Source organism: Arachis hypogaea, chromosome 13, assembly GCF_003086295.3.
Source record: "Arachis hypogaea cultivar Tifrunner chromosome 13, arahy.Tifrunner.gnm2.J5K5, whole genome shotgun sequence".
NCBI classification, from domain to species: Eukaryota; Viridiplantae; Streptophyta; class Magnoliopsida; order Fabales; family Fabaceae; genus Arachis; species Arachis hypogaea.
This window is the reverse complement of record NC_092048.1, coordinates 8,254,990-8,279,490: the sequence shown is the minus strand read 5'-3', so window position 1 is coordinate 8,279,490 and position 24,501 is coordinate 8,254,990. Positions and strand designations below refer to the sequence as shown.

The 24,501-nt window shown below is 34.0% G+C and overlaps 3 protein-coding genes and 2 long non-coding RNA genes across 6 annotated transcripts; 4 read left to right on the top strand and 1 right to left on the bottom strand.

The window, feature by feature from the left end:
• Nucleotides 1-1,496: 1,496 nt before the first annotated feature.
• Nucleotides 1,497-3,350, top strand: LOC140178067 (uncharacterized). Its single transcript, XR_011870186.1, has 2 exons — nt 1,497-2,527; nt 2,664-3,350. It is a non-coding gene; the product is annotated as an uncharacterized lncRNA (long non-coding RNA).
• A 7,766-nt stretch (nt 3,351-11,116) lies between these two features.
• LOC140177423 (auxin-induced protein X10A-like) lies at nt 11,117-11,395 on the top strand. The gene has a single exon (XM_072210523.1). The coding sequence runs from the start codon at nt 11,117-11,119 to the stop codon at nt 11,393-11,395; it is 279 nt and encodes a 92-aa protein (XP_072066624.1).
• A 359-nt stretch (nt 11,396-11,754) lies between these two features.
• On the bottom strand, nt 11,755-14,413 carry LOC112736962 (uncharacterized). Of its 2 annotated transcripts, none has more exons than XR_003168847.2 (2): nt 14,018-14,167; nt 11,755-12,137 (listed from the first exon to the last, which is right to left on the bottom strand). It is a non-coding gene; the product is annotated as an uncharacterized lncRNA (long non-coding RNA). The 2 variants fall into 2 exon arrangements; XR_011870184.1 differs by lacking the exon at nt 11,755-12,137 and adding an exon at nt 12,656-13,576 and having other exon boundaries at nt 14,018-14,413.
• A 2,995-nt stretch (nt 14,414-17,408) lies between these two features.
• LOC112736959 (auxin-responsive protein SAUR22) lies at nt 17,409-18,260 on the top strand. The gene has a single exon (XM_025786649.3). It carries the CDS (start codon nt 17,539-17,541, stop codon nt 17,815-17,817), a length of 279 nt encoding a protein of 92 aa, XP_025642434.1. The 5' UTR covers nt 17,409-17,538; the 3' UTR covers nt 17,818-18,260.
• A 1,881-nt stretch (nt 18,261-20,141) lies between these two features.
• LOC112736958 (transcription initiation factor TFIID subunit 14b) lies at nt 20,142-23,317 on the top strand. Its single transcript, XM_025786647.3, has 6 exons — nt 20,142-20,383; nt 20,722-20,810; nt 20,892-21,113; nt 21,492-21,679; nt 21,765-21,886; nt 22,705-23,317. The coding sequence occupies exons 1-6, from the start codon at nt 20,270-20,272 to the stop codon at nt 22,792-22,794; spliced, it is 825 nt and encodes a 274-aa protein (XP_025642432.1). The 5' UTR covers nt 20,142-20,269; the 3' UTR covers nt 22,795-23,317.
• The last annotated feature ends 1,184 nt before the right edge of the window (nt 23,318-24,501 follow it).

Sequence of the window (24,501 nt, the reverse complement as noted above, 5' to 3'; positions counted from 1 at the left end):
TTTAATTTAATTATACCAAATATAACAATTTTTAATATTTATTATATACTATCATTAATTTACCGTTCCGTCTCGCGCATAATGCGGGTCTCATTCTAGTTTTATAAAAGTAAGTTAGTGTTATTCAAGGGGATAATTAGACCTTGATGCTGTCATTGCTATTGTGCACCTGCCTAGGTTGGGAAGGCACAACATGCATAGTTGTGATCAGGCCCCCCAAAACCTTAACCTCGTACTATTTCCTTTTTCAATGGGAAAAGAGAGAGAGAGAAAGGGGGGGGGGGGGTGGTCCAAATGGTGCTATCTTTTTCTTCTGCCATAGGAAACATACTTGCTCTTTGGAATTTATCAAAGTGGATAAATTGGATTTTACTTAAATCAAATAAAATGATGAAGAAGCTACTAATTGCAGAGATATGTGAACATTTTTGTTGATAAAAAAAAATTCTTCAGTAATTGAATTCGTTGTTATTACACAAAAAACAGAAGGATTATTCGGCTTGACTCAACAAGTCTTGGAATGATGGTTGGTTCAAATATGATACAGGGATCAGAAAACGCTTCTGCTTCTCTCCAACATACACTGCAAGATACCCCTTTGGGGCTTCCAAGGATTTTGAAGATGATTGACTAGCAGAGAAGGAAGCCCTTCGAATAGCAGGTAAAGGGAAACCCATCTTTTGTGTTGGTCTAAAAGAAGGAGAACAAGGCAAAGCTTTAAAATCTAAGAAGAATGTCTCTAAACGTTTATGCTTGAGGATGGCAATGGTTTGTGCTGTTTTTGAAGGCAAGAGGAAAGTATATTTATAGATTTAACATTCCTTGAATAATTATTTCTAGGATGAGGACATACAGAGAAATCACATGGTGCTGTCTTAAAGATTTCTATCAAGGATTAAGCAGTTGTGTAAGAGTGCACACCACACCTTCTAAAGGAATGGCCCAAACAATATCCACCTTCTACTAGACATGCTTTAGACATCTCATATATTTTCCTTAGATTGAAAACTTTATATCCATACATCTGCCAACTAATAATACCAGAGTAACAAATTATGAAATTTGAAAACCCCAAGCAGGACGTGATTGATAGCTCTGAAACATGGTAGTTAATAATTGAGCCAACATTGATATATTATCACGGGGATGTGTGAATGTGCATCAAGCTCAAAGCAACACCAAGTGAAGAATAGATAAAGTTTGGTATGTAGATGAGAAGCAGGCCATTAAATTTTTTAAACAACAATTAGGTTCTCAACAATCAATAGTTCATACCTCTTTCATTTTCAAGGATTGATTATGTTGGCAAATCTTCAATAATGTGGGCCATTTGCTCCTGAATCATTAGTAGTTCTTCATAAATACCTCCAAGAGACAGCAGCATGTGAAGGTTCATGAGTCCTTGTCTTTCTAGACCCCATTCAATTCCATACAGAAGGGTATCCACACAAGCATCCTTTTGATCTATATATACCAATACTCATCTTTGCATTCTCAAACACAAAACATCAGACTTGAAACACTTTTTTCATATACAAGCTACTTGAGATCATTCTATAGTTGTGTGAGTGGAGCAACAAAGAAGAAACAATGGGATTTCGCTTACCTGGTATTAGAAAATCTACACAAGCAGCTTCAAAGGGTGGAGAAGTCTCAAAGGGGCATCTTGCAGTTTATGTTGGAGAAAAGATGAAGAGGTTCATAGTTCCAATATCATATTTGAACCAACCATCATTTCAAGACTTGCTGAATAAAGCAGAAGAAGAATTTGGTTATGTTCATCCAATGGGTGGCCTCACAATTCCTTGCACAGAAGATGTGTTCTTAGATATCATATCATTTTTTGCTTGAATCACTCATTCATCAGAAAAAAGAGGCTGACATAGCATAGATTAGCTCAACTCAAACAATTTTGTAGTATCATAATACATTGAGTGTATATCTTGTTTTTCCCTTTGCTTTCTCGCAAAAGTGGAACATCATAATTATTGTGACTGATTAATGCATAAAAATTTTGTTATAACTTCATTGTATTTTTCTTCACTAAGTTTTCTTTTCTCATCCTTTCACCCTTATATGTATCCTGACATGTTATCTTTTTTAACCTTTTTAGGTAAAAAAAAAAATAATCTAGGTGAAACAAGTAACACACTAATAACTCTCAACAATTAAAAAAAAATATTTAAAAATTATCAAAATATAATCATTATAAACTAAGAAATATAACTTTTAGAATTAGAATAAAAAAGTATAAGAGTCAAAGTTAAAGAAATTTACACCTCATGAAAATCAATCAATATTTAAAAAAAAAATTATAATGATAGTTTTTTCCAATTGTGTATGTAAATATTATCTTATACATATATAAAAAAATATAAAAAAATAAAAAAACAAATCATACCCTTGATGGGGTCTATTGATAGACAACAGCAAATGGGATATCACATGGTTTTGTCTTCAAGGATTAGTTGACACTTCAGATTTCATGCCAAATAGTTGGCACCTTCAGAAAGTGACTTTACAACCAGTAAGTAATGCGTGAACATCTTTTTTATCTTTTTCTAATGAATTTGTATTCGAATTGTTAAGTTTAATCAAGATTTAAATACTTTTTAGTCACTATGAATACTACTTTGAGTTGTGTGCAATTCTGTTTATTTCAGGTAACATTCGGATGGATTTGACGGAATTTTTATAGAAGAGAAGAAAGTGAATGATACTGTCAACCATGACCTCCTGGCACTCCAATGGAAATAACTTGAGCTACAGGGGTCTAATTGACGTGATTCTAGTGGCATTGGAAAGCTAACTTGCAAAACTTTCCAACGATGTATAATAGTATACACTTCTTCCCCAACATATTCGGCCATACTGGCACCTAACTTGGTTATTCTCAAGTTAGGCGCCAGAAGAAGAACAAAGCCTCGCTTGCTGCCTTCTGAAGTTAGGCGTCAAGACAAAAGAGATGCGTCCAAGCTTGCTGCCATAGTGGTGTCTAACTTGGGATTTTCCAATAAGCGCGCGGCTCAATGATTCACAATGGTCCCCACATCTCAATTGAAGCTGCACGAAGAAGTTTATTTAATTTTGATTAAAATTTTAATTTATTTATATATAGAAAAATATATTATTTAGTTTTAAAAAATATATTTTACATTAATTAGGATTAGATATAAAAAGGAAAAATAATCAGCCCTTCGGACTCTTCTCTCTTCTCTTACCTCATTCCGCACTTTACAGTTTTTCAAAATCCTTGTTTTCTCTCTGAACCATGAGTAACGAAACCCCCATTGTTAAGGTTAGGAGCTCTGTTTATTCTATGGATTAATACTATTACTCTTCTATTTTAATTCCTGTATTGATTTCAAATTCAAGAATTATTTTCGTTCTTCATCTTATGGATCTGGGTGGAATGGAAGTATGGCCCTTATTCTAATTGAGTTCTTGTAAACTTTGGAAAATAATTTACCTGAACAACAGCTTGAAAACAAATTCTCGTAAATCACTAATTATCTGGACTTAACGGGATACGTGACATATAATCCTCTTATATTTGGATAATTAATTAGGGTTTCTGTGGCACATAAACTAGTTTTGAACTTAACCCTCTAATTGGAATCAAGTGACCAAGGAATTGGCGGTTGATGAAGATTAGAGGAGACTAAAAAGGTCTAAGGAATTAGGGTTTAGTCACATATAGTTTGCCATAAATTGAATCTTACATGATTAAAATAGTTGGTAAGAAAAGTTAATCCAGAAAATAAATATCTCTAAAACCTTAACTGTTTTTTCATATATATTTCACAATCCGTTTACTACTTGCTTTTTGATCTTTTGAATTTACTGTTCAATGCAATTGAGACCCAAACACTCTTTTCTGCTTGTCTAACTAAGTAAATCACTCAATCATTGTTGCTTAGTCTATCAATCCTCGTGGAATCGACCCTCATTCACTTGAGGTACTACTTGGTATGACCCGGTGCACTTTCCAGTTAGTTTGTAGGTTATAAATTTCGCACTAAATTTTTGGCATCGTTGTCGGGGATTGACTGTGATTGACAATTATTAGTTGTTTGATTGCTTAGATTAGACATTCTAGCTTTAATTTTATTTAATTCTGCCCTTTTATTTTCGAAATTTACTGCTATTACTTTTTCTTAATTTCTAAAATTAAGTTCGGTGTTACCTAATTAATTTTATTTTAATTTTTCTATTCAATTTTTTTATATAAATTTTAAAACTTTTCAGGTTAATTTTAGTTACAATTTTCGAATTATTTTTTTCTTTAATTATTTGATTGTTTTATTTTATTCCTTTTACGTAGGTTACTTCACTGAAAATTTTTTGCCTTCTAAAGTAGAGTTTTCCATTTTTTTTTTCTATTTATTTATGAAATTAGGTGGCAGTCATGCGTGTAAAATTGGAGTCTTGAAGTTAGGCGCCACATAAAACATCTTAGAAGATTATCCACTGCCGGTCCACGCCTAACTTCACTTACCAGCAAAAAAATAAAAAATTAAAAATTTAGAATGCACCTAACTAGGCCGAGGAAATTTGTTCCTTTTTGTACACTTGGCGCCTAACTGCAAATTTCTCAAGTTAGGCACCAGTATGAGGGCTCGTTTGGGAAACTCTAGAAGTAGCTTTTTTTAACTTTTGACTTATGAAAAGTAGTAGTATTAATGTCGGGTGCAATTTTCAAAACCAAATTGTAACTTTTTAAGAAGCTATTTTGGAGCTTATAGAGAAGTTAAAAAAAATGATTTCTCTCATAATACTTCTACTTTTCATTACATTTCTTTAAAATAAGCACTTTTAGAGTTAAAAATCCAAACACAAAATAACTTATTTATAAGTTACTTTTAACAGAGTCATTTATTGTTTAAGTTATTTTATCAAAAAGAACTTAATTAAGTTAGTTACCCAAACTGAGCCTGAGTTCAAGAGCAAAGTTAGGCGCCGTGGGAAAGCTCTCACTCCAAGTTAGCGCTGTTACCCTCGAGTTAGGCGCCAGCTCTCATAAATTGCCTAATTCCTAACTGAATCATGTGAATCCTGCACCAAATCACTGTGATTCCATTCCCCAATCCTGCACATATTCACTTTCCTTTTTTTTTCTAGCCCTCAAACCCCATCCCAACCCTTCCTTTTTCCTTCCCCGTCTACCCTCCCCTGACCAATATTCCAATCCCGTGAGCCCAGCTGCGATATCCCTCCCTTCCAACCCTCTTCCCTATAAGTCCAGTCCCAACCCACCTTGACCGAATACCCTACCCATTCCCTGATCCCCTCCCTTTTTCCCTTTCCTAACTATTTCCAACCCTTCCTTTTTCCTTCCCCAGACCAACCTGTGAACGCTGCTCCTGCCTTGTTTCATTCCTTCCCAACAAAGCCCCTCACCAACACCCAAACCCACCCGTGATCAAGCCATCCCCCCTCACCTATATAAAGACCCCCCTTCCATTCCATTATCACACAACAACAGATTAGTCCTTTTCTCCTTCCCCAAGCTAACTACACCCAGCCAGATCAACCCCCTGCCTATATAAACACGTCCCCTCTTCTATACACATAACCACCCCCCCCCCCTTTTCTTTCATTACCCCACCTATTTTTTTAATTTATTTATTCAGTGTAATTCAAAAAAAATAATTTAATTTAATTTTACTTCATTATTTTAGTTTTCTTCATCTTTTACTCTCTGTCTTCCTCTTTGTAATTCTCTAATTTGCTCAAGGACGAGTAAAAATTTTAAGTTTAGTGTTAGCCGCTTTACTTGTTATTTTTCTATTCACCGTAATGGCACCAAAAACTATTGCGTCCTCAAGGAAGAGGAAAGACAAAGAGCCAGTCACCAGTTCTTATAATGCACAGAGGTTCCGCTCCAAGCTCCATGAAAAACACTTTTATGAGAATACTTACAAGAAGGCTGTAACTCCCGAAGTGAGATTTGCACTTCAACCGGATGAATATTCAGAAATTCAATTTCAGATTCAGAGGAGAGGGTGGCAATTTCTGTGCAATCCGCACACTGAGGTTGGACAATTGATGGTCCAAGAATTTTATGGCAATCTCTGGGTCATTTACAAGGATGTTGACGGGGTCAATAAAAAGAACTACCAAAGCTATGTGAGAGGAAAGATCATTGATTTCAGTCCAAAAAGCATCCGGAAAGCCCTCCATCTGCCACCTCCAGATCATATATCTGCTTGCTACAGTGAGAGGATGCATAGAGATCAACAACTGGAGCAAGTACTTGAAGAAATATGCATTCCAGGTTCTCGGTGGAGAATAGGTGCAGAAGGGAAGCCGAACCAACTAAAGAGCACTGATCTTCTCCCTATAGCTAGGGGATGGTTAGACTTCATTCGAAGGTCTATCATGCCAACTAGCAACCGGTCCGAATGCACTGTGGATCGGGCTGTTATGATTCACTGTATCATGAAAGGAGAAGTAGTGGAGGTAGAGGACATTATTCCAGAACAAATATATAACATTGCCTCCAATCCTCTTAAGAAGGCTAGGCTTGGTTTTCCACATCTGATTTACCGCCTATGTGAAGCGGCAAAGGTAAAGGTGGATAATGACTTCCCCATTCCTGTTGAGAGGCCAATTACTAAGAAGACCATGGAGTATCTTAGGGAACACCACAGGGTCCCCAGAGAAGATCAAGCTGAGGAAGAAGCTCAACAGAACCATCCTCTATTACCTCAGGGGCATTACTTCCCACCTCAGGAGTACTGGCAGCAGCTTACATCTTCTATTGAACAGATGAGAATCACAGAGGATAGTCGTTGGCAACAATTCAATGCATCCATGGAGCAGATGAGGGTGACACAAGACAACCGTTGGGAGTATCTCACCTCCACCCTTGATCAGATGAGGGCTGCCCAGGACTCTCAACGCCAGGAGATTTCCCAACTGAGAAAGGACTTTGGCCATTTGAGAGGATCATATGGACCACAGTCAGAGGAGAGAGATCCCCACCATGGAGACTGATGTGGTTTAGTCCCCTTTCACTTTCTGTTATATTCTGTTATTATTATGTTATGTTCCTATTTTCTGCCATTTTGTCTTAGTGTCTGTATAATCTTTAGTATTTCAATTCTTATGTTCTAGTTTAATTTTGCTATTTTTAATTCTGCATTTAGTTTTAAAAAGTTGTCTCGTATGCTGTTCATTGAGCTTGATTCTAAAGAAAAAAAAAGTGATGTATTGCATGAGAAATTGAGTTGTTATTAAAGAGTAGTCTTATTTACTTAAATGTGGTGGTATTATCTGTGATTCTGAATGTATGATATAAACAGTGCATATTTCAATTTGAATCAAAGGATATTGATGCATGAGGATCAAGAATTTAGAGAACTATTATGAATTCTCTGAAGTAAACAAAAGCTTAATCCTTGAAGCAAAAGAAAATAAAGAAAAGCAGGGTCCAAAGCTCTGAGCATCAATGACTAGAGAGGTCAGACATGATTAAAAGTTCAAAGAGTTGTTTCCCTAGTCATATGCTTGTCGTGTAAATGTGTCAAGTAATCCTTGAGACAGAGTACTAAGAGTCGAGATCAAGTGCATTTAACAAAGTATACCAAAGGCTTTGAGCACCACTATCTGGAAGTAACTGAAAGAAAAATCAGAACCAAAAGAGAGTTTCCCAGTTAAATGCTTGTGGTGTTTTTGTGTCAAGTAAAGCTTGAGACAAAGCATTTAAAGTCACGGCTAAGCTCAAGGTGCAAAGCACTAAAGAAAAGAGAATGAAAAAATTTTGCTGTGTTCAATGATTAATCCAAGGTAAAAAGGCTAGAGAATTCATAATATTATCCGGACTCTAATTCCAAAGGACAATGACATTCCTCAGATTCAAAGGATAGTGAGATGCCGAACTTATTCAGAATTGCAGTATATAAACTCCACTTTAAGAAGAGACATGAGCTTAATTGAGTACTCACTTTTCGTGCAAATTCACATCCTAAACCTATATTAGTTTTGGTTGCTTGAGGACAAGCAACAGTTCAACTTTAGTGTTGTGATGCGTGAGCATTTTTTCTATCTTTTCCTAGTGAATTTGCATTCGAATTGTTAAGTTTAATTAAGATTTAAATACCTTTTAGTCACTATGAATGCTATTTTGAGTTGTGTGCAATTCTGTTTATTTCAGGTAGCATTCGGATGGATTTAACGGAGTTTTTATAGAAGAGAAGAAAGTGAATGATGCTATTCCATGACCTCCTGGCACTCCACCGGGAATAACTTGAGTTACAAAGGTCCAATTGACGTGATTCCACTGGCATTGGAAAGCTAACTTCCAGAGCTTTTCAACGATGTATAATAGTATACATTTCTTCTCCAACATATTCAGCCATACTGGCGCCTAACTTGGCAATTCTCAAGTTAGGCGCCAGAAGAAGAATAAAGCCTCGCTTGCTGCCAAGGTGGCGCCTAACTTTAGAATTCTGAAGTTAGGCGCCGAGACAAAAGAGACGCGTCCAAGCTTGCTGCCATAGTGCCGTCTAACTTGGGATTTTTCAAGTTAGGCGCCAGCTCAATGATTCACAATGATCCCCACGTCTCAATTGAAGTTGCACGAAGAAGTTTATTTAATTTTGATTAAAACTTTAATTTGTTTATAAATAGAAAAAGATATTATTTAGTTTTAGAAAATATATTTTACATTAATTAGGATTAGATATAAAAAGGGAAAAGAATCATTCCTTCGGGCTCTTCTCTCTTCTCTTACCTCATTTCGCACTTTACAGTTTTTCAGAATTCTTGTTTTTTCTCTGAACCATGAGCAACTAAACCTCCACTGTTAAGGTTAGGAACTCTGTTTATTCTATAGATTAATACTATTGCTTTTCTATTTTAATTCATGTATTGATTTCAAATTCAAGAATTGTTTTCGTTCTTCATCTTATGAATTTGGGTGGAACGGAAGTATGACCCTTATTCTAATTGAGTTTTTGTAAACCTTGGAAAAGCAATTTACCTGAACAACATCTTGAAAACAAATTCTCCTAAATCACTAATTATCTGGACTTAACTGGATACGTGACATATAATCCTCTTATAATTAGGGTTTCTGTGGCACATAAACTAGTTTTGAACTTAACCCTCTAATTGGAATCAAGTGACCAAGGAATTGACAGTTGATGAAGGTTAGAGGAGACAAAAAGGTCTAAGGAATTAGAGTTTAGTCACATATAGTTTGCCATGAATTGAATCTTACATGATTAAAATAGTTGGTAAAAAAAGTTAATTTGAAAAATAAATATCTCTGAAACCTTAACTGTTTTCTCATATATATTTCACAATCCGTTTACTGCTTGCTTTCTGATCTTCTGAATTTACTGTTTAATGCAATTGAGACCCAAACACTCTTTTCTACTTGTCTAACTAAGTAAATCACTCAATCATTGTTGCTTAGTCCATCAATCCTCATGGGATTGACCCTCATTCACTTGAGGTACTACTTGGTACGACCCGATGCACTTGCCGGTTAGTTTGTGAGTTATAAATTCCGTACCAGTAAACTAAGAATTATGTGGATCAAAACATATCCCATCGGTTCTCTACTGGTACAATACCTCTTGCAATGTGAACTATCGACCATGGAATACTTCTAATTGCTCTTAAATAATTCGAGGCAAGAGAGGACCACATTTTTTTTTTTACAATACCTTCCTGTTACCACTAGTTCTTGGAAGTCACAAAGTATGTTCCAGCAATTAAGCCAATCATTCCACATAACTAAAGAAGTACTAAACAATACAGCAAGTATAGAGATTAGTTTGTTAACCAGGTTCATACATAAGTAATAACAACATGAAAATATACAATCATCCAAAAAACAATTTGAAATAAAAGGTCAAAAGAAAATAAGAAATGTTGAGACTTGAGAGAATATAAAAGTGGCTCATAGATATGAAATTGCAATAATCCTTGTTAATAAATTTTATCTGTGTAGATACATCATTCTTCCTACGAAGTAGGAAAGAACAAGAGAGAAAGCAGATAATCTACAATGTTAGCCTATGATTTCTTTACAAAATTGAGTTGGATAATTGACCATCTATGTTCGATCCTCTCCTATGACTTATGCAACTGAGAAGTGATCTCAAGGAAGACATCTTCTTTGCAAGGTATTGTGAGCCCACCCATTGGGTGGTCAAATCCAAATTCTTGTTCAGCATGACTTAGTAAGTCTTGAATTGAAGGTTGACTCAAGAATGATATAGGAATCACAAATCGCTTCTTTTGATTTTCTCCTACATAAACTGCAAGGTGACCCTTTGGGATGTCATTGCGCCTTTGAAGACCAGGCAAACGGAAACCCATTGTGAGAGAACAATTTGGAAAAACTTCTGTTGAAAGTATTTGATGCTTAGACAATGCAGAGGAATTTACTTGTATGTGACTTCAACCATGACTATCTATATATATAGAGCACTTTCAAGATCACTTTGAAATGCTGATAATTGAAGAAAAGCTATTTGAATGGGGTATACAAAGAGACATGGCCGTGAAGGATCACATGGCAGTGTCTAGGATGTGTTTCAATATAGATGAAGAAATTGTGTGTGACTGAATGACCAACACCTACTGCTTATCTGAACAGTCAGCTGGTTGGCATACATTTTGGTCCACAGATTTCAAACAATCACTCTGATAGAAGTGTATAGATATGTGTGTGTAGCATATCAATCTAATTAAAAAAAAAAATATGTGAGATGTCTAAACCATGTCTACTAGCATTGAAGTGACTAAACAGCAATCAATGCATGAACAAGCATTAGGTTTCACGTATGAAAATGTCTTTAATCTTCAAATGGTGGGGTTTTTGTTCTCCTATCCAACTTCCTAAAACTTGAAAGATACTTGCAAGACAATACCATGTGATCCCGTGTCTCTCATGTAGACCCCATCGTACCCGGATTGGAATAATTCATTAGGGAATTGGTTTACAGACTCTTATGAACTATATATACACTATTCTCTTGTGATCTCAAGCAACACAAATCACTTGCATCCAGAAGTATTATAATTCATATAATTTCATTCTCATACAAGTCCTTTCAGATCAATACATTTTTTTGTGTGTGTGAAGAACAAAAAGACAATGGGTTTCCGCATACCAGGTATTAGAAGGGCATCAATTAGTACAACTCAAGCAGCTTCAAAGGGGAGTGAAGTCCCAAGAGGCTATCTTGCAGTCTACATTGGAGATAAAATGAAGCGGTTCATAATTCCTATCTCATACTTGAACCAACCATTGTTTCAAGAATTACTAAGTCAGGCAGAAGAAGAATTTGGGTATGATCATCCAATTGGTGGTCTTAGAATTCCATGCCTTGAGGATGAGTTCCTAAAGCTCACCTCTCTCTGGAAGGAGTTGTAAATCATTTAGACAGAGATAGATTAGCTGAGGCAAATGTACAGAAGGCACTTTCTTTTTACTGTAAAGATTTTTCATTTAATCTCTTCTTTTTGTCATTTCTTTGGAATTGTAAAAATTTATTGCAATGAGAAAGTTATGATACAACAATGTTGGAATACTAGGCTTTCGTCCAATCTCTATGGTTTCTAATATTTTCAAGCAGTATTAGTTGGAGATTTATCCTGAAAAGTCCAAGGCATTCATGCGCTCAGGCTGGCATGTATTGAAAATAAAAAGGGGGGGGGGGGGGGGGACAAAGGCACTACAGTGATAAAGGAATTCAGGGGCAAAAACTTAGAAGAGAACATTTGACAAACATATAAGCTAAATTACTAACTCAAAAATAGTAATTTAAAAAATAACAATTTTTGAGAGAAGATCAACATCATACTTAGCTCCTTGGTATTATCATTTGAATGTAAGAGAAACTAAACTCCAAAAGAGCATAGAGCCAGAAGCCCACCACTTACCGTTGGGCACATGTAAAAATCATGAAACATTAACAATGATCAGAAGAATCAATATGGATGACAAACCAAAGAACTCACAAGCTTAGTGAACTGGGTCAGAGGGTTGTTAAACATTCATTGAAGGGAAGCTCCAAAAGTTTCTGGTCTGCCACACAGCTCACGTAAGAGCAAGGAAACGATAGGTCGCCAACCAAGTTCGAAATTTTTATGTGAAGTTTGTGACTTCCTGCAGACTTAGTAAAGAACAAAGAAAATGGCTAAATATTTAATAGGCAAATAAACATAGAACTCCTAGTTTTGCTATAACATGATTTTTTTTTTCTTTCAAAATTTTCCAATTAGGCCACTAAGCTCATTAGAATGAGAAAAATATGGAATCGTAGAGCACTGTAGTTGACCTTCACACCATGTAGCAACGAAATCTCATAAATACAGCCTTGATCATCGAATTTTGGGAATTCAAGGCATAGCTAAAACTATAGCTGAGAGTAAGAGAGAAAATCTATAGGTATGCATATAGTTATTGGCATCCGTTACTTCAATCACAAAAACAATTTTTTCACCGAGATATTTATCTTTCTCTCAGGTCTTAGGAAAAATTCTCTAGCTCTATATATGCTACGATAAGGAATTTAGTTCTCGCCTTCAAAATTTATTCAAACAGTCAAATATGGCGTTCTTAAAGCAAGTAGCTCTGCTCATATAAGCTCCTACTTGTTGGGAGTGCGAACATTTGTATTGACAAAGAAAGTAGTTGGGTAATTGAATTCATTATCAATTTTCATCATACAAAAAGGAATTTGTCATTCTGATATCAATACTAATCTATTGTACAAAAATGTATACTAATCTATGTCAGTCTCCTACAGTGTAAGTTTCCTCGTCAATTCAAACGAGAAGTGATTTGCTGGAAGACATGTTCACTGCAAGGAATTGTGAGACCTCCCATGGGATGATCATATCCAAACTCTTCCGCAGCTTGATTCAACAAGTCTTGGAATGAAGGTTGATTCAAGTATGAAATTGGGATGACATATCGCTTTTGTTCTTCTCCAACATACACTGCAAGATACCCCTTTGGGACTTCTACAGATTTTGAAGCCGCTTGGCTAGTAGAGAATGATGCCTTTCGGATAATAGGTAAACGGAAACCCATCTTTGTGTAAATAAGTGAGAAGAAAAACAAGAGAAAGCTCTCAAGTTTAAGAAGAATGTGTTTGTGTTGATGCTCTAGAGTGCCAATGAGTTGTGTTGTTTTTGAAGGCAAGAGCAAGTGTATTTATAGATCTTAATATCCTTCAGAAAACTGTTTAAGAGATGAATGATTGCTGAAGGGGGTTAAAGGATGGGAAGCATAAACACGAAAGATCACATGGTGATGTCTTAGAGACCTCTACCAAGAATTAAGCAGTAGCATAAGAGTGCATACCCCACCCTCTCAAAGAATGGCCAATAGAGCAGCCACTCACAATCAAAAGAGATAAGATCAACTGAAACCTTATATCTGTTCATGTCTTAATTGGTTTTCAACATCTTAGTAGACATGCTTAAGGCATGTGACATTTTTTTCAAATTAATAATGCAACTCAATACTAGCAAGTAGCTGCCAAGTGCTAACTAAGGGAAACAAGAGAACCCGTAGCATACTAGCATGATCACAAGCCAGTGTCACCTGAAATATTCATAGTGCTCAAAATCCTAATCCAACACTTGAAAAAAGCATATCCCCAATAAGCAGCAAACATATCAGAAACAGTAACAATATTATCTTACAATTATTTTTGAATTATTGCATTTTTTCCAACTCAATCCAGCAAAATTCCAATATCTGCACCTCTTAGTGGTTTGATTTAGGAATTCAGGGGCAGAAACTTAGAACACAGTTGACTGGCACAGAATTAAAGTCAGCAATTCAATACTAATAAAACTATTTTTAAAATTGAGGGAAAAATAAACATCATCCGCGGTTCGTCAAAAAAAATTATAATTTGAACATAGTAAAAATCAAACTCGGGAAAAAGCATAGAGTAACAAGTTGTGTCATTTCATAAGTAGTAGAATTGATGCAACACAATAAACAATGATCAGAGAATGGAATGAGTGTACCACTTACCCAAGAGGTTGGGAAAGCTCCTTGAAGTCGAAGGGAAGTTCCAGAAGCTTCTATTGCGTTTCCCAGCTCAAAAGTTCATGGAAAGTTTGTAACTTTCTTCGGATCATGGGTTGGGTAGGTAAACTAAAATAAGGAGCTTCATAAGTTAGCAATGCATTTTTTAAAATGAGTCCATATTTATTAAAATTTAATATAATTTTATATATTAATAAATATTTAGATTTATTTTTATATTTATATTGATTATAGTCTTTTAAAATTTTAAAAATTATTTTATTAAATATAATTCTTAATATTTGTATTTACTAAAAATTATTTTTAGTTTGATTTACTAAATATAGATATTATAATTTTTAAAAAGTAAAAGCCTCAGTGTGAAGATTAGAGAAATTGGTTCAATGTCTTATTTCTAAATTCTACAGTAAATAAATAGCCTAAAAAGTTAACTAATTAATATCTTAAAAGTAGTCATAAGTAAGATTACTTAATAAATGAAAAAAATTGATAAATTTACTATAAAAATAATAAAAACTTTAAATTTTTGAAACTCCAATAAAATCTTTCTATATTAAACATATTAAGAAATGTGTTTAGTGAAATTTTAATAAAAAAATGGAGAAAAAAAAAAGTTGGTTACTTTTCTCTTCTGTCACAAGAAAACTCTGAACTGTATGAAGCACAAGTATTACCACATGACTTGTGAGACAAGTGTGATCTAAGAGAAATTTTTAGTGGTTCATAAAGGATCTCATAATCTAGTGTTTGTGTCCATGTTTATACTTATAGTTTAAGTTTGGTTTAGTGTTCAGATCAAAATACTTCAGGAATATAATCTTAAATTTGTTCACAGATAAATCAGGTTTCTTATGTTTTTTTTTTTTCTTTTGCAGCAAAGTAACTAAGCTCATATAATCTCCTTCCTAAGTGCATGAAGAAGTGAAGTGAACAATGCTATAATAATAAACTCAAAAACTTGAGTAATTGAATTCATTCTGACATTCTCAATCTGAGATTATATAAAAATTAATTAAAAAACAGAAGGCATGCTCTTTGAACTTGCCATTCTAATGTTCTATACTAATCTACTGTATACAACATGTGTATGCTAATCTATGTCAGTCTTCTATGGTGTGAGATTCATTATCAATTCAAGCGGGATGTGATTTGTTGAAAGACATCTTCACTGCACGGAATTGTGAGACCTCCCATGGGATGATCATATCCAAACTCTTCCTCAGCTTGACTCAACAGGTCTTGGAATGAAGGTTGGTTCAAATATGAAATGGGGATCACAAAACGCTTCTGGTTTTCTCCGACATACACTGCAAGATACCCCTTTGGGACTTCTACAGATTTTGAAGCTGCTTGCCTACCTGAGAACGAGGATGTTCTTCGAATAGCAGTTAAACGGAAACCCATTTTCAGTGTATAATATGTAAAAAGAAGAACAATGGAAAACAGTTCTCAAGTTTAAGAGAAGATTGTGTTTTAGTTTTGATGCTTAGAAGTGCCAATGAGTTTTTGTATTTATAGATCTTAAGGCTCTTTGTTGGAAAACTATTTCATGAATGAAAGGTTGTTGAAGTGGTTAAAGCATTGGGGTCCATACACATAAGAGTTCACATGGTTCTGTCTTAGAAAAGTGGTTAAGAGTAAATGCTCTCAAACCTAGACCTTATATTTGTTCATATCTTAATTAGTATTCCATATTTTCCTAAACATGCTTTAGACATGTCACATTTTCTTCTTCATGTTGCTAACAAATTCAATGCTAATATTAAATAGATAGCTGCCAAGTACTAACTAATATCTATATGCATGAAGCTTGTCTACCATTGAATAACTACACAGCAATAAATGCATGAATCAACAACAAACAATAGTGTTCACCTATGCTAATCAATTGAAATAATCTGTTTCCCATTGTCTAAGAAGGTAGGGTATGTTCCCACATATAATTTCATGATCTTTCAAAAGGGACATATATGGCAATACCATATGATCCCTTTCTTATGTAGTCCCTACCATAGCCCCATTAGAAACCATTCATTGAAGAACTTATTTTCACAGGATCAAGCATAATAATGCATCTATATATACACCTAATTCCATGGTTTCTCAAACAACACAAGGTCATTCAGATATTTCTTTCTTACAACTAGTTTGAGATCAATATTCATTACCTTGAGATCAACAATGGGTTTTCGCATTCCGGGTATTAGAAAGGTATCATCTTCTGCAGTCCAAGCAGCTTCCAAGGGGTTTGATCAAGTCCCAAAAGGCTATCTTGCTGTCTACATCGGCGATAACATGAGGCGGTTCATGATTCCTATATCATACTTGAACCAACCTTCTTTTCAAGACCTACTAAACCAAGCAGAAGAAGAATTCGGATATGATCATCAGACTGGTCGCCTCACAATACCATGCAATGAGGATGAGTTCCTAAGGCTCACCTCTAAGCTTGAAAAGTTATAAATAATCATGTTTGATGCAGAGACTTAGATTTTGACAGAGGCAAATGTACAGAAGGCACTTTTCTTTTATCTAAACATTCCCCATTTTTTGTTTCTTCCTTGAATCAATCATTCTTTTGGAAGTGGTACAATGAATTTGAATAAGAAATTATGGTAAGATATTGTTGAACTACTTTTTTGTCCAATTCTACAGATTCTAATAATTCATCAGTGTCATTATATATTAAATTCAACTTAGAGATCAGTAATTATTTCTTAAGAAATACACCAAACATAAATTATTAAGCTAAGACCTTGTTAGCACATAAAAATCATGGAACTAGAGTCTTTTAACTTGTTTAATTATAATGAAACTTGCTATAAACATTCTTCTTGAACTCAGTTAATACATATAAAAGAATTATTGCATGTTACTCATACATAAGAACAGAAATTTTCTAAATAATTGAGGTTGGCCACATGACAATATTGTTAGGTATTCAAAGGCTTTAGCCTCAAATCATTGAGATTAGATTTGGACAGCGAATAATCAGGTGAGTTTTGGCTGGAAATATGGGTATAAACTATTAAATATCCATTTATACTAAATGATTAATATCTTATTATTCTAATTAAATTGTTGACACTAATCTTTAATTAATTTAATAATTGACCCAGCAAGTCTTTGGAAAATTGACCAGATACCATTGTATCTACATCTGTCACATTATCGTGTAGGACCACCCATTGGTTGTTCCTTGATCTTAATTAATTTTTTTTATAATCTTTACAACTAATATTAATCAATCATAAGCTTTAATTTAATACTTGTACCTCACGTTATCACTAAACACTGCCTAATTCTCTATATGCCACTGCTTTATTCCAAATCAAAATCACCCCTAAAGTCTTTGCTATCTATAAATACACAACATATTCTAAGCTTCTTCCAACAACACACTAAATTCAAAACAAAAAAATTAAGAAGAGAATTTTCATTTTTTCTTTCTTTCTTTCTTTCTTTCTTTCTTTCTTTCTAAGTTCTAAACAACAATACTTTTTGCAATGGCTATTCGTTTGCCTAGTGTTTTGAGTGCTAAGCACATTCTTCGCCGGCAAGCTTCCGCGACATCAATGGAAGTTCCCAAAGGATACTTCGCCGTGTATGTAGGCGAAGGCGAAAAGAAGCGATTCGTCATACCAGTGTCAGTTTTGAATCAACCTTCTTTTCAAGAACTACTTAGCATTGCAGAGAATGAATTTGGATTCAGCCATCCAATGGGAGGACTCACAATTCCATGCTCACAAGATTTGTTCATGAGTCTCACATCTACCTTATGCTAGATTCTCATGAACAACCTCCAAAAGTATATAAATATATGTCCTGTTTCTTTCTTTTTTTTTTTTTTCCTTTGTTTTTTTAATGAGGATGGATCATATTTTCTGTTTTTGCCTTGAAAGCATGGGTTTGGAAAAATTTCAACCCATGTAAGGTTTCATTTATACAGTGATATGATACCTCTGATAATACAAATGTAATATTTGATATGTACTTTTCCTTTTTCTTTTTTTAAATTTTCCTCTTGTTTGTGCCAAATGTGAATTTGGCTTAGAAACAATACTGCTAGAGAGAAAATGGAATGTTTTAGTTATTTAATCCATTATGGTTGTAGTATTTGTTTCTTTTTCCATTTTTTTTCCTTTAGTTTCTTATGTATGAACATGAAGCATTGCTGAATAAATTTCCTATTAATGTGGAAATTGAAATAACTTTATAATGTTAGAAATTGTGTTGGATCAAGCAAGGCAAGTATTCAAAAATAATGAAAGAGGGTATTCTAGTAAGAAGCAAAGTGCTAATTCTTCAACTGTCAAAAATAATATTAAGAACAGAATACATTCTTGGGTTTTTCTAGCAAGTATTCAAAATTATAGGGAAAACAATTAGAGTAATTCTCCACATACAAGTGATTTTTCATACAAGTTATACAAGTCATTTATAAACACGCCGTTTCACTTTTTTTTGTGCTTCTTTTTCTTCTTCTTCTTTCTCCGTGCTTCCTCTAACTCTTCCTCTTCTTTCTCTGTGTCTCTTTTTCTTCTCTTCCTCCCTCTTTTTTTATTGAAATTTCTTCTCCTCTTTTCGTTTTCTCTTTCTCCTTCATCAAAATCACCAGAAAAAACGAAGAAACATTATTCAAGTTACGATTTCTTACCTTCTCTTTCTCCTTCTTCTTCTTCTTGCTACATGTTTTTCTTCCTCTTCCTGTTCTTCTTCTTCATTTACGTGCTTTTCTCTTTGTTTTCTTTTTTCGTTATTCTCGGTTTCCATTGTTTTTTGACATCAAGCTCTGAAATCGTTTTTGAAGAAGAAGAAGCAGCAGCAGAAGATGAGGAGGAAAAAGAGAAAGAGTTCTGAATTATGCATAAGGTGTACTTCAACGAATTTTTGGTGTATTTCTTAAATTCTTTGGGTGTATTTTTGTAATCCTTTGGGTGTATTTCTATAATTCTTTGGGTGTATTGATTTCAAGAAGAAATATACTGTCTCTCCCTATATTGGGTGTATTTCTTAAATCCTTTGGGTGTATTTCTTAAATCCTTTGAGTGTATTTCTGTAATCCTTTGGGTGTATTTCTGTAATCGTTTGGTTTATTTCTGTAACTGTTTGGGTGTATTTCTGTAATCCTTTGAATGTATTTCTATAATCGTTTGGGTGTATTTTTGTAATCGTTCGGGTGTATTTTTGAACTTCCATCATCTTCAAAACAATTTCAAAGCTTGATTTCAGAAACCATGAAAATCGAAAAAAACAGAAGGAGATCGAAGACAAAGAGAGAACGCTTTTCCATACAAATCATACAAGTCATTTATATTCACGCTTCTGCTTCTTCTTCTTCTTCTGCTTCTTCTTCTTCTTCTTCTTCTGCTTCTTCTTCTGTAACGCGCATGTTAGGCCCAACTTGTAAAACTTGTAAACAAAAATGACTTGTATGTGTAGCACTTTTCAAAAAATTATTACTTTATTACTGCCACTAAATATTGTGAGTTTCAAATTAATTAAATCTCGTATCTAATTTTTTTTTTTTTTTAAATGAGTCAACTTGTTAAGAAACTGTAATTACAGTTAAAACAATTCTAATTCTTAACTAATCTCTATATGCCCAATTCTAATTTTTTTTTTAGAATTTTTCATTTTATAAACCTTTTTCAATGATAATTTGAATGCTTATATAAGTTTAACATTTTCTACATATTTTAAATAAATTTTCTGAAATTTTTTTTCACAATATTTTCGGTATATCAAAAATTAATCTATCACATCAATGAATTTATATTTTCCATATATAATATACAAAGCAGAATTTGAATTTTAACACTTACTTAAGTCAATAAGTGAATTAATTACTCCATGAACTTAAGTTGGATAATTTTTTTATTGGTGACTAAACTTTTTATTTATTTATTTATTTTTATCAGAATTTTTGTTATTTTTTATTTAGTTATTTTTATTTATATCTTTGTTTTTAATGTAATCAAACAAAAAATATAAATATTACATTAAAAAAGATACCAGGCCCTTGGTTGGGCCGTTCAGAACTTTTTAACACACTTGAGAATTGGGCTCAATTTACGCCCAAAAAATAAACAAAAAAACCGAAGAAACACAGGAAACGACGTCGTCAACGACAGAAAGTGCGCAATTTCGGTAGAGACAGAAACCCTAGCCAAAGCAAATTGCTCCGATTGATTAAGCGTTTGATCTGAGAGACTGTGACGAAGTCGTTAGATTGATATGACCAACAGCTCATCCTCGAAAAAGCACGGTCAAGATCAGCCTGAATTAAGTGGTCCTACCCCCAAGTCTCATCGAACCAAAATGGGAAAATCCGAAGACACCGATAAGAAGGTAATCCCTTTCTCTCCATTCTGATTCCGGAAACAACAAAATTTCAAAAAGCAAAATAAAAACCCCATTTTCCACAATCCCTAAACAATGATTTCGTTCTGGGGTAATTAAAGCTTGCAGCTTGGTTTGTTTCAGTGGTTTCAATGCTGAAGCTTTGATCTGAGTTTAATCTGAACCTATCATAAGAACTACGATTTTAACATGGAAAAACAAACACTGCAGAAGCAGAACGGGAAAAAAAATGATATTTGGAATTAATCTAGTTTATTAAAAGTGACTCTTTATTTTTATTTTGACTGTTTAGTGTGACCAATAAAACCATTCATGGTTTTGTGTAGAACTTAGGTAAGAAGCTCAAAGATGTAGAAATAAGTGTTCCAATAGTGTATGGGAATATTGCATTCTGGCTTGGGAAAAAGGCTAGTGAGTAAGTATCACTCATTACCAAATGTTTTTATTATTATTCTCAAATTAAAGAGAGAATGTGACAATATTTGTGCTGTACAAGGTATCAGTCACATAAATGGACTGTGTATGTTCGTGGAGCATCAAATGAGGACCTTGGGGCAATAGTAAAGCGTGCTGTTTTTCAATTGCATTCAAGTTTTAATAATCCCACACGAGTTGTGGAGTCGCCGCCTTTCGAGTTGTCGGAGGCGGGATGGGGTGAATTTGAAATTGTGATCACACTTCATTTCCACAGTGATGTTTGTGACAAGCCTTTAAACTTGTAAGTTGCTCTGTACTGTTCTTTTTATCGGGTAGCTGATTCAGGGCAATAACAGTAGTGTCTTAAGGCATTTGTTGATACTTTCTAATTTCTTGATTTGTTCAATGAAGAAGTTCTAACTCTGCTGGAACAATTTGCATTAAGTGCTTCACTTAATCAATAGAGATAAGCTTGGATGAGTGTAAAGTTAGTTTTATGTCATGTTATGGTAGGTTGGTTTTAGTGCAGCTGTATAATTCAAGTGCTTGATCTTAATGATGTACTAAAGAGCTTTCCAACTGGCATTCATTAGTCATGTGAAATTGCAGACTATTTTCTTTGTGAAATGTGCAGTAATTTCTGAATCTTGTATTTTATTGAAGTGTACTATATACACAGATATCATCACTTGAAATTGTATCCAGAGGATGAAAACAGCTCCATGTCAACAAAGAAGCCTGTTGTCGTGGAGTTATATGATGAGATAGTTTTTCCTGATCCATCGGAGGCTTTTTTGTCCCGTGTGCAAAACCATCCAGCAGTGAATGTGCCGAGATTGCCCCCCGGGGTTACCTTGCCTCCACCAAGTATGTTACTTAACGGTTGCCAGTATTCTCTGCAGCTTTCTTTCGTTTCATGTTTGAGTTAACTAAATGTATAATACAAATGCAGTACCTGTTGAGGATGCAAGTAAAAGAAGGAAAGGCGATACCAAAGATCATCCCTTAAGCCAATGGTTCACAAATTTCTCAGAAGCAGATGAACTCTTGCAGCTTGCAGCAGCTCGTCAGCAGGTATATACCACACAGTACCATCAGTCACATTTATATCATATAACCTATTGTGGAAATTAGGGCTTCTTTTGATGCCTTGATGTTAAGTTTTTATGAATCTAAATGAGTCATTGACAGACTTTGCATGCATGGAGAATTTTATCTCAGATGTTCTGATCAAGACATTTGTTCTCCCAATGATGTTTACGGATTATTTTTGTGACTTGTGTCTTGTACCTCTGCAGCAAGACCACTGTAAGAAGGTGGAGTCTATGATGCCTATGGTTATGGTGGTTATGGTGGCTATAAAAGTGTAGTCAAAATTGAAGTGACACTTTTTTTTTTATATTTTGGTAACACTTTTTCTTTTATTTTTTAAATTAAAAAGCATTTTTAAATAGTAAAAAAACCGTTACTTTAATTCTAGCAAACCTTTTAAGGCACCATAGCCACCATAGCATAGGCATCCTAGCATGCACTTGTAAGAATTACCACTTTGGAATATTAGCACAGAATGCACTACCGTATATCCTTGATTAGGTTATTTGCTGTGCTGATCTGTCATTGTTTGGGATGCTTGATTGTAATTGAATTATTTAGTTTAACTTCTCAAGAAAGGGGGGAGACATTATAGTTTTATCTAATTGCTCCTATATTGCACCACTTCTCTGATTATTCATAATCAAAGGATTTAATTTTGTCATCCGTTATCATCAAATGCATAAATTGTGCATTAGCTTTCCTTGAATTCAGTGAGTGACTCTGTCATCTATAAACCATCTAAGAAAACTAATATTCTGAGCTGACAGTTATTTCATCCTTCGAATGCCTTCTCTTAGGTTCAAGCTCATATTGCTAAACTCAGACGACAGATTAGTTTGATAGATGGGCAGCATCATCAATACTTCAAATCTTCTTCCGACCAGTAAATGTACAATTCGGATCTTTAAGGTTTGTTTTCGAATTAGTGAGGTGGCAGAGGAATGAGTCGAGTGTGTGTTTTCCTGATGCTAGTTTCTCTCTAATTCTCTTCGGCTGTGTAATCATTGATTTCATTTTTGTCTGCGTTGTTGTAATTGTCTAAGATTAGTTTGTCCCTGCCAATAAACAAGAGGCCAAATGTGTATGATTTGCTCCCAAGAGTTAATTTATTTATAATTTTATATAATATACATTCAGCATAGTTAAAAAAGTTTTAGTAGTATGCTAGTGTCAGAATAGTAGGCTAAAATTTCCCCTGCTTTCTTATTTACCATCTTTTTTTTTTTTCTTTTTGAAAATTCTCAAAATGATACACACTTGTGAACTTGTTCTATTGAATCTTGATATATACACATGTAAGCTATATTTGGTAAGTGTAGTTGTGTATGCACAAGAGTGAATTTTCTCAGTTGAATTGTATCCTTTGCATTGAATAGCTTGCACTAACTTTTATTTATTTATTTATTTTCATTGTTTAATGGTGTTGATCTTACAAGCAAGACACTGTAGCTTGCATTACATTCATTGTTTGGGTGTGATGTGAACTAGGGGATAGAAGTGGACTTTTCAGGGTTTTGCCATTAATGTGAAACTCAACTTCCAGCCACGTTGTTTTTGGTAGGTTTTAATAATAATACCAATGAGTCTCCTTAGTTTGTGTCCCTTTGAGTTCGTATATTGGGCAGAGTGGCAGACCAAAAATACCAAGCACAAAGACATGGTAGGTACAATGCATATACATTATACAATACATTTTAGGGCTTTAGTCCCCCATTTTTCATAAATAGTTTATATCAAAACAAATGCTTGTATAATATAGTAAACATCATAGGAAGAATAATGGATGATATGTTTTGTTTATTCATGGGCATGGCTTAATGATGTGTTTTTGGTTAAAGAGTTGTAATCAGCGAGCAATGTATTATGACTTGTTTATCAATGTGGTGTTAAAATTAAAATGTAAATCTAATAAACGTATTAAATTCTACATAATGAAAAAAATAGTTTATCCTTAAATGTTCCTTCCGAAATAAGAAGTGTTACATTTATTGTTAATTAAATAAATTTTAATTCTTTATTTATTATACTTTTTTATATCAATAATTTAGATTTAGAATTTAACGTTTAAAATTTAGGATTTAAGATATTTTATTTTTTTGTCTCTTTTCTTGTTTATCATAACAATAAGTTAATTTTCATAGAGCAGTGCACTCCTTATTTTTTCTAAAACGCATTAGCATGGAAAAAAGTTTTAATTTACATCAAGAATGGCAAAATTTTTCATTTTTCAATTAACATAAGATTTGGCACAATAGTAAATATATAAGTCCCTTAAACCAGGGATTTTGGGAAACTTCAGTTAGATTTGATTAGATTAGTCAAGTTTCTTATAACAAGAAACATCACCACTAAATTATGAGTTGATCTAGTGGTTAGTTCATTAGTTCGTTTAAGTAAATATTAGATATTCGAATATCATTTTGTGTATGTAATAATTTATTAACCCTCAAATGGATTTGCGATCCACAACAAATTAGTCATTCACTTGTCATAGTATGAGGAGAAAAAAACAAAAAGAGAAAATGGAAGAACATCACCAAGATGTAAAGTTTTCTAACTACTTGGCATATAACGTTTGTAGTGTTTTTTTTTTT

What these genes read in the sequence shown, in the direction of transcription:
- LOC140177423 (XM_072210523.1), top strand. Translation starts at nt 11,117, where the DNA reads ATGGGTTTCCGCATACCAGGTATTAGAAGGGCATCAATTAGTACAACT.
- LOC112736959 (XM_025786649.3), top strand. Translation starts at nt 17,539, where the DNA reads ATGGCTATTCGTTTGCCTAGTGTTTTGAGTGCTAAGCACATTCTTCGC.
- LOC112736958 (XM_025786647.3), top strand. Translation starts at nt 20,270, where the DNA reads ATGACCAACAGCTCATCCTCGAAAAAGCACGGTCAAGATCAGCCTGAA. An exon ending in TGTGACAAGCCTTTAAACTT is followed by an intron (nt 21,114 to 21,491) that starts GTAAGTTGCTCT and finishes CTATATACACAG; the next exon opens with ATATCATCACTTGAAATTGT. An exon ending in GGTTACCTTGCCTCCACCAA is followed by an intron (nt 21,680 to 21,764) that starts GTATGTTACTTA and finishes ATACAAATGCAG; the next exon opens with TACCTGTTGAGGATGCAAGT.